This window comes from Alexandromys fortis, unplaced genomic scaffold (assembly GCF_014885135.2).
Source record: "Alexandromys fortis isolate MF-2015 unplaced genomic scaffold, M_Fortis_MF-2015_v1.1 scaffold_106, whole genome shotgun sequence".
Lineage (NCBI taxonomy): Eukaryota > Metazoa > Chordata > Mammalia > Rodentia > Cricetidae > Alexandromys > Alexandromys fortis.
Window position 1 is genome coordinate 890,125 of NW_026067980.1, and position 9,925 is coordinate 900,049.

Below are 9,925 nucleotides of genomic sequence, written 5' to 3' on the forward strand. Positions count from 1 at the left end.
GTAAAGGCCTAGACTCCTGTAGTTCAAGTGAGGTCCAGCACAGAGTGGGTGAGTGTGGGCTGAGTCTTCAGGTTGGAGTTGGTGGAGCCGGGTTTCCTCCCGCTTTCACCTTCCTAGTTCCTATCCGGGTTCTGAAAAACAAGGAAAAGACTTAATTGTTGACTGGAAATTCAAGAAACAGAATTCAAATGAAGTAATCTGGGCAGCTTAAAGTGAGAAAGAATGCCTTCCGTGCATCTGTTGTGGTCGGATTCCCAGAGAAATTAATTTATTTTCCAAGTACTTAAGTGTGGTTAAGGGTAAATTAAATTAGAAATGCAAGGTATTTGGGGGAAATCAGCTGTTCATCTAGTTATTTCCCGTCCTGGTTTCCTCTGGGCCGGATGTAGGTAGTGGTGCTTTTGCTCTGGTAAGTAGGAAGGACACGGTGTCCCTGATTTCTGGTTGGAAAGAAGTCTGTCAAAGATAGTTTTTTTTTAAGCTTAAGCTTTCTCTTGGGTTGTATTTAAAAATGGCATATGTAAAATGTAAAGTTAGCCTTTCGTGTGCATGTCTCCAAAAGAACCTTTAATTAATATTTTTTTTTTTTTTTTTTTTTTTTTTTTTTTGNTTTTTTTTTTTTTTTTTTTTTTTTTTGCTTTTGCCTTTCCTTGATGGGCAGGTGGTAGAGAAAACAAACCCCACAGAGCCAGTTGGGGTGGTTTGCCGAGTGGACGGAGTCTACCAGGTGGTAGAGTACAGTGAGATTTCCCTGGCAACAGCTCAGAAGCGGAGCTCGGATGGACGCCTGCTGTTCAACGCAGGGAACATTGCCAACCATTTCTTCACTGTCCCGTTCCTGAAAGATGTTGTCAAGTAAGAACACAATAGGGACCCTCAACTTGTCTGTTTTAGTTGTTGTTAGAGACTGAACCTTTGGGAAGGTCGGCAGAAACCCCAAGTTCCACTCCACAGAACTCATTTTCTTGAGAATCTGTTCTCAGAAAACGCCTCACTTGTGACTGCTTCTCCCGAACTGTTTCAGGTGCTGGGTGTGGGCTGTTCCCTGTGCATCGTCCCCCTGCCACCAAGGGAGCCTCCTGCCTCCGGTGCTAGGACTGGGGCTGGGTGTGCACTGCCATGGCTAGCTTTGCTTTTGTTTTCTTTAATGTAAAATCATCTGAATATAACTGGGGAATCCAGTTAGATGGTTTTTACATATGAACTGAAACTTAATAAATGTTCTTCACTCTGAAAACCTCAGGGTTACTTATTGATACACTTGTGCCTGAGTATTTTCAGATTTCTTTTCTCTTTTAAATTGAATTTTAAAGTGATTAAATCTTTTTCTTCCTTTTATTTCTCAGTGTTTATGAACCTCAGTTGCAGCACCATGTGGCTCAAAAGAAGATTCCATATGTGGATTCCAAGGGGCACTTAATTAAGCCAGACAAGCCAAATGGAATAAAGATGGAAAAATTTGTCTTTGACATCTTCCAGTTTGCAAAGTACGCTTTGAATAGCACCATAAGACCAAATATATGCCTTGAAATGCCGCTTTTTCCTGTTAGCTAAAAAGCTGTGCTCAGGAATCCCCCGAGAGTGTCTTATTTCCTCCAGACGTCTTGATCACGAGCGTGTAGTCTAAATTCATTATCACTCTCCAGTCTAACGCCACTGTCCAGGTGTGCTGTGGTCTGAGTGGCCGGAAAGCACAATATTAACAGTAATCAGTTATACTATCTAAATCTGTTGCAAAGTTGTTAAAGCTGTTTGTTTTTTAACTCAGAGATGAAAGAGGGTAATATAAATAGTTGACTAATTTTGTTTCACCAGGTCCACCTGTAAGTGTGTGTTCAATGAACTCTTTAGACTAGATAAAGAACACATTGCATAATGAGGTATATGTTTCAGAATTTGGCCAATATGAAAATGCAGAAACAGTTAGTTGTATAAGGTCATTCTTATACAACCATGTGCCTTCTTTTCCTTTCCCTTTTTCCTGTTTTTTTGCAGACAGGGTCATGTAGGCCAGGCTACTAGCCAGGGTGTGCTTGAACTCCAGGTCTTTGTGTCTCTACTCCTGAATGCTGGGTTATGAGTGAGCCTCCTGCTTCCACATGCTTTACTAAGGCCCTTTTCATCTGCCCCAAATAGATATTATTAATGTGATCTTGGGCATTACATTTTTTTTTTCTGTCTCATGTAAAATGAGTGTTGTGGAAAGGAGTTTCTGTTCTGCAGTGGAAAAGTTCCATTTCTCTTTTTATTAGTGATGAGCACTGTTTGCAATCACTGGAAGCCTAGTCACTGAAGGCCTTGGGATGCTGGGAGGAGTCAGGCTGTGTGGGTAGTTTGATTTCCTATGAATGAAGTCTCGTGGCTCCACTCTAGGAAGTTTGTGGTGTATGAAGTGTTACGGGAAGATGAGTTCTCTCCGCTCAAGAATGCAGACAGTCAGAACGGGAAGGATAACCCAACCACTGCAAGGCATGCTTTGATGTCCCTTCATCATTGCTGGGTCCTCAATGCTGGGGGACATTTCATAGATGAAAATGGCTCTCGCCTCCCAGCAATTCCCCGGTAAGTTATGGTCTTTGCTTTTGTGTGTGTGTACTGCTTTGAACTTCTTTCTCCTGCCTGATGTATCCCAAGATCTTTTCTTGTTTATTTATTTTTAAAATATCATTGTGTGGGTAGTTACTGACGAAAAGTGACCACTGCTTTGCCCCTTTACAAAGGGAAGGTCAGCTTCACTTTTCCTTAAGAGGAAGCTCTTGGAGAGCTCTCAGTATCTTGTCTGTCTATTTTGAAGCATCCTCATTGTATCAGTGAAATAATTTCCACTAAATAATGGTCAGACAATAGTATTTTTGTATGCCACGTGGCTGATTCTGGGTCACAGAAGTTGTTTCTGCTGCCCTGTCTATTTTTGAGACCTACCAAAAACTTTCTCAACTACAGGCAGTCTGCAGCATTCTCTTACCGTGACACTAGAGAAGGTGCCGTGAAGGGAAGCAAATGCCAGTTACATTCAGTGATACACAAGCTTCAGAAATGTTTGGGTTTCAGAGGCTAGAAAAAAGGCACTTGGAGCTTTTCCAATTTTATATAAAGCATTTTTAATCTAAATCCTTTATCTTACAATAGAACTCATTGGCACCTACAATAATATCCCTTTATAAAAACCTTTTGTGTTTTTGTATTTAGGTGAGTTATCTTGCCATTTAATCTTTTTAATAAGAGGTAAAATCCTTGCTGCATGCACCAGAGTGTTAGAAAGCCTCAAACATTGGGCCACTGGGCAGTGGCGTGCACTGTCCCCTTACAGAATCTACTAGAAGGAATGGTCCTGGTTGTCTCTTAGTCAAGGCCACTTACAGCAGGTCTGCCTTGTTAATAAGCTTGCTCTGTGACATGTCACATTATTCTCATGCTCATCTTTGATTATTGAGTTTGTTTTTTTTTATTTAATTTTTTGACTGTTTATAGAGTCCAATTTATGATTTACCTTAAGGGCATGCCATTTGGTTAAGTGTATTTTGCACCTCCATTTCATTGTTATTATTTGTTTCCATTCCCATTAACGCTTTTTATTCCTACATAGCAGTGCTACAATTGGAAAGTCTGAGAGCATCACAGCTGATGTCAATCACAAGTAAATATACCAGCCTGCCTGCAGTGCATGGTGGTGGGGCTGTGCTTCTCCCCATACTAACTGGCACCCTGGTTTAGTGCTCTGTCTTTTGGGGTTCTGGAGGGGGGATGATTGAAGCTCTGGTGTGGGCGCGCTGCTTTCCTGGTGGCAGGTATCTATCTGGATAACACTAACTCCGAATCGGTGCATGCAGGAAGTGGGGAGCATGCTTTACTAAAGAATCTGAGCACGGGTGTCTGAGCCCATAGTGACATGCTTACAGGTGTTGGGATCCAGGACAGGTGACAGGCAGGGCGAACAAAGTTGGAGCCCAGTAGCATAAGCTGTGTGAAAATAGAATTGAATACAAACGCTTTCAATATGGAGGGTGACTGCTCCTGACGTTCAACAGCTTCTAATATGGAGGGGACCTCTTTTATTTTATTTGCGCACGTTTTGTCTTTGTTATTGTTTTGAGAAAGGGTCTTGGTTTATAGCCAAGGCTGGCCTAGAAGTCTGTTCTATATGCCTTCAAGTGCTGGGATTATGGCCACATACCGATGTGTGGCTTGGGTCACTGTGCTTTCATCATTGTGAGTTATTTTGATTCTAAATCATGTATCTTTTTTTCACTATCAGCATTCCATTTTATAGCTTAGTATATATAACCTGTCATCTGGTTACTAAAAAGATTTTTTGTTTTTGTGTTATTTTTGCCTTTATCTTTGTAGCTGAAAGGTCAGCTGGTATGTTTACTGCCCTTTAACTAGATTTAGAGGCTGGAGAAATGGCTCAGTGGTTTTTATATCTCATTCTTTTCTTAACTTTTATATCTATCATAGGGTTGTGCGTGCGCACCTCTATGTGTGTACATGTGCACGGGCAGGCTTCCCACAGTGCATATGTGGTGGTCAGAGGACAACAACCTTGTGGAACCCTTTACGTGGGTTCCAGGAATAAACTTAGGACATAAGACTTTAGTGGCAAGTGCCTTTACCCACCCAGCCATCTCGATGGCCTTTTACATCTCATTTTCAAATAATCTTTTTCAACTCTCTGTAGGCATCTTTGGTACTAAAGATTTTAAGTAACACTATGGCTTAATAAGGAAACTCAGAGCAAAGCTATATTTCCTAAGTTATGAAAGCAGTTTGTTTACATATTAAAAATAACGGACGTGGCAGAACATGATCAAGGGCTCTGTGCCCCAACTCCCATGGTGTAAGCGGCAACAGTCATCCATGACTCCTGGAGAGACCAGGAAGAAAGGAAGCAGGGATGTAGAGCTGACAGAAGGGATGTTTTTACTTTTCATCTTAACTTACTATTAGCTACTAAGAGGTTGCTGGGTGAGAGAATTAGGGACCAGTTTGTTATTAGGCCGCTTCACCTATAAGCTGAGTGTCTACATTTGGTGATGACCATTTCTGTCTTTCCTCCTTAGCTGTTGAAGTCCAATTTCTTGGTTTTGTCCCATTTGGATGCAAGGGCTACCACTACAGGTCTAGAACAGAATCCAAAGCTACAAAGAAACTCTGTATCAAAAATTCAAAAAGAAAAAAGTTTTTATCTTTTTAAAATTAAAATATACTTGCATCATTTTCCTCTTTCCTTTTCTCTCTTCAGCCCCTTCCCCATACCCAATACCCATTTGATTTCTCTCAAAATCATGTTAATATATGTATGTAAATAATCTAAATCTAAATACAACCTGCTCTGTCCCTGTCTGTTGGTGTCTCCTGTATGTATATGGTTTCAGGGCCAACCACTTGGTATTGGTATTGGGGAAGGCTTCTCCAGCTCTCAGCATTCCTTTGTTGCCGGTAGTTCCTGGTCTAGGGGTGGGGTCAGGTGAGATTTCTCCCCTTTCGTGCTAGCGTGTATACTTCTTCCTTCTTCAGCTTGTGTTTAGGCAGTCATGTTGTTGAGGTATCACGTGTGAAGCTTCCCTGTCATTTCTAGGAGACAGTCTCACAGCACTTCTCCTGTTTGTCTGGCTCTTACAGTCTTTCTGCCCCATCTTCTGAGGTGTTCCTTTGTATTGGAGCTCTATTGTAGATGTCTTAAGTGTGGCAGGACACCCCACCGTCACTTCTCTTTTTTCGGAGTTGTGCGCTGTGGTGCTTTCCTTCTGTTGCACAGAGAGGGTTCTTTGGTGAGGGTGAGAGCTGTACTTGCCTGTGAGCACAAGGGTGGATGTTTAGAATATAGTTAGGAATTGTGGTGGTTTAGAGAATGGTGGTGGTTGGTTCTCTAAGCTCTATATCCTCACTACCCTGTGTTAGATGGTGTTTGGCTAAATTTCCAGTTCCAGGTGTAGTTTTCCTGTTAAGCAGATGATCAGGCAAGTTAGGGAACTGCTGGTTACCATTATCACATCCTTCTGTGGTCCAGACTGGCCTCCTTCTGGATCTCCTTCCTCCACCTCCCGATGCTGGGATTGCAAACCTGTAGTACCGGTGCTTGATTTATGCAGTGCTGGGATTGAACCAGAGCCTCACACATGGTAAGCAAGCAGTCTACCAGCTGAGCTACATTCTGAACCTACTGTTGGCAAGATTCTTGATAACACATAGCACAGCTCTCCAAGGACTGACTATAAGGAAAACACTCTTGACTTAACCTTAGATTATCAAGGAATTCTGAATTCCAAATGTCTGTTGATACCAGACTGAGAATTGACCAATGATGACTTTGCCTTGACACTTTCTGCTCAGTACTTTAAAAGGGATTTTTGGTAACACAAGTATTTTTAGACATATCAGTAAATTAACTGAGCTAATACAGGAGACTTAGATTGTATAAGAAAATCTTGTCCTGGAAAGCCATGGAACAAGGAATAAAATGTTTTCTAACTGCTGTCCAATTTGGTTGTCATTACCTACTTGTGGCTCCTGAGCGCTTGAAATGGGATTATTATGACTGAGAAACTGAAGTTTGAAATTCTCACTAATTTGAATATTTTCATTTTAAGAGCTCTGTGGCCAACTGTGTGGACCATGCAACTCTAGAGTGTTTGTTAGCATTAGCATCTGACTTGCAAGTTTGCTTTGTGAGAATTAAAATAAATGTGAAGGGCTCAAGAGACCTAGCAGTGCACCTGGCACTTAGATATGTCTACCAGCAGTCCTTTCTTATGACCTTTCTGAAACTGGAAATGGGATTGTGTAAGAGGGTCGTATATACTGAGCTGGAAGGAATTATAGGTACTTGGTCAAGTATTTTGTATCTGACCATGAGAATGTGTTAACCTTAGGGGAATTTAGTGGAGACTACGATGCAGAGCGGGTTTCATTCTTTAACAAGAATTTTGTTACTTGCAAGCTTCTCAGAGGAAAGCTATGGTCTTATTTTCATACTAGCAAGTAACATGGGAAGTAGAATCTTTAACATGCATGTGTATTTTTTCTTAGCTTGAAAGATGCCAACGATGTGCCAATCCAGTGTGAAATCTCTCCTCTCATCTCCTATGCTGGAGAAGTAAGTTGGCTTCACTTTTCCTTCTGTTCTTTTACAAAGTACTGTGTTTCTCCAGATAGCTAAACGTTTGCACCAGCAAGAAGTGGAAAGAGTATTTGAATAGGTCTATATGTTAATTAGCTCATGTGGATCATGCCACGGCACATGCTAGTACCCTGTGAACACATAGTATTACCAGTTTAAAAAACCTCACAAAAGCAGGGATGTAGTGTTGCCCTAGGTTGCAGAGAGAATGCCATGTTTTCCTGAGGACTCCTCCAGGGAGGGAGGAGGAGCAGGAGGACCTGTGTCTGTTCTGAATGCTTGGTAACTTCTACTGTGGTCTCTATCTGTGGGTCATGACCCCTTAGAGGATCACATATCAACATGTTGCAGATCATATGCTTACATTACTCTTTATAACAGCAAGGTTACAGTTATGAAGTAGTGACAGAATAACACGAGTAACTGTATTAGAGGGTCACAGCCTCAGGAAGGTTAAGAACCACTGATGAACTACTTACCACTAACAGAAATCTATAACATATAATCCTGCCCATTAATGCCTATGTGGGCTTTTAAAAATAAAGTGTTTTATAATCACCTGGCTGCTTTTTAAATGCAGTCTATGGTTTTCTTCCCCCAGATACCTATCTGCTTTGTTCATACATTTAGCACTGCTACCTTACCGACCTGTGGGGTTGAAGGTTCCCTCTTGTTCTGGTTGCATAAATTTCCTGGAGTTTTTATAACCATCTTGCTTAGAAAATTAACTGTTTTTTACTGATGATTGTGGGATGAATGATTAAGACCTTAGTAAATGTAGAACTTGCATTATAATCACTTGGAAAGTATGTGTAGGCTCTGGGTTTCGGCCATACTAGTGAAGCAAACAAACAAATAAAGCAAAACAACACAAACCAAATATAAAGAAATTTGAATAAGGTTTTTGGGTATTTACCTTATGCTTCCATAAATCAGGTATTATATCTAGTCTAGAAAGTATGTGAAGTGGACTTCTCTAATTTTTTCTCTCCAACCAACTTTTGGGATTCATACTTTAACTCTTCAGTGCACCACCAGGCCAGTGCTGTGAGGCAAAGACACTTGTAGCAGGCTTTCTTCTGGGCCACCAACCAGCTCCCATCATGACACGGAGACTTAGTACTAGTTATCAGTGCTCAGCCTTAGCATATACTTGTCCCACTAACTCCTATAACTTAACTTGTTTCTCTTCATCTATGTTTTGCCTCAGTACTTTTTGTCTGTCTTTCATTCTGTGTGTCCTACTCTTACTGCTTCCTCAGTGTCTGGCTGGCCTGAGCTTCTCCCTCTTCTCCCCTCCCCTGTTCTCTTCTTCCTCTCTCTTAGATTCCTTCTCCTACTTATCCTCTCTCCCCCTACTTATTTTCTCTGCCCTTCAGCCCCACCTATCCCTCTACTGCCTTGCTATTGGCTGTTCAGCTTTTTATTAGACCAATCAGGTGCCTTAGGCAGGTAAGGTAAAACAGCAACACATCTTTACATAACAAATGCAACATACCTTTAAATAGTTAAAGCAATATTCTGCAACATAAACAAATGCAACACATATTTACATAGTTAAAGCAATATTCTGCAACACCTGCTACTGTTCTAACTATGCTTCTTTTCAATCCTTTTAGGGGCTAGAAGGTTATGTGGCAGATAAAGAGTTCCATGCACCTTTAATCATCGATGAAAATGGAGTTCATGAGCTGGTGAAAAATGGCATATGAATCCTAAAGTGAGCTCTGTCATATGGGGAACCTTTATTATTAATAGACCAACTGTGAACGTGCAGGACCTCCCTCTCCTGGAAGGCTGAAGTTTGGACATTATTCATAGAGTTTCATTTTGCTTGCTGGTATCTGGTAAACAATACAAACTTCCCAGACCAGCTGTCTGGACTTCAGACAGCATTGTTATGATTCTCAACTCATTGAAGGTCTTATTTATACTTTGTAACTCTATAAGCTGTTAAGTTCTTCCAAGCCAGGGCTTACGTTGGCCATCCAGGAAGCTTCCTCAGCTTGACTTCACTTGGATCAGGAAGCATTTGTTTGAAGTTGTACATAGTGATAAGTCATTGTACATTTCAAAAGGTTTCTATGGTACTAAAATTTTGTTTTATTTTATCAGATATTAAAGTTTTTTAAGAAAATAACTGGACAGCAAAATAAAATTATCTTTTTGTCTCTGGAGAGTTATTTGTACCTTGAAATTTCTATTAGCAAAATACAAATCTTGGCTGAACTTTGGAGACAATGCATAAATACAAATAGATTCAGAAAGAGCTTTGCTGAGCAGGTAGCTGACTGTGGACTCTGTCTTCTCTCACTTTATAGTTTCTCCCTACAAAGATGTTCGTTGCCCCACCCACTGCAAAGAGCACATGGCCATGTCAGGAGACCTTTTTGGTACCTGGCTGGGCAGGTGGGATGGATAGTACTAACAACATCAAGTAGATCCATTGCTAACTGATGACTAGGTCCCCACAGCCACGGCTCGTCCAGCCAGCATACCATATTCAAGTTTGAGACACACGTTATTCACTTTATTGTCCCTCAGTATTCTGTAGCACATAAAATTTAGCAAGCTCCTCACTGCGGTTCTGATTTTATTAAGTTAGAGGACTGGAAAATAAAGGCAAACGTGAATCTGCAGTAAGTCCTGGTTGCTGATAAAGGGTCTTCGCCGTGCATGAACGTCCTGAGCGCCATCCAGGCGGTGGTGATGCACACTTTCCGTCCCAGCCCTCGGGAAGCAGAGGCAGGCGGGGCTACAAAGCTGTTACAGAGAGAAACCCTGTCTCAAACAAAAATTAATATC

General features: G+C 41.2%; 1 protein-coding gene across 3 annotated transcripts in view; it reads left to right on the forward strand.

Annotated features, from left to right (window-relative positions):
• The window catches only part of Uap1 (UDP-N-acetylglucosamine pyrophosphorylase 1), a 30,749-nt gene extending 21,450 nt beyond the window's left edge, over nt 1-9,299 (forward strand). The window contains exons 6-11 of one of the 3 annotated variants that reach the window (XM_050158216.1): nt 662-855; nt 1,347-1,487; nt 2,374-2,562; nt 3,587-3,637; nt 7,030-7,096; nt 8,740-9,299. In XM_050158216.1, coding sequence (XP_050014173.1) covers nt 662-855; nt 1,347-1,487; nt 2,374-2,562; nt 3,587-3,637; nt 7,030-7,096; nt 8,740-8,832 — 735 coding nt within the window. In that variant the 3' untranslated portion in view covers nt 8,833-9,299. The remainder of the gene's footprint in view (nt 1-661; nt 856-1,346; nt 1,488-2,373; nt 2,563-3,586; nt 3,638-7,029; nt 7,097-8,739) is intronic. The other 2 variants (XM_050158217.1, XM_050158218.1) reach the window with 2 other exon arrangements.
• The last annotated feature ends 626 nt before the right edge of the window (nt 9,300-9,925 follow it).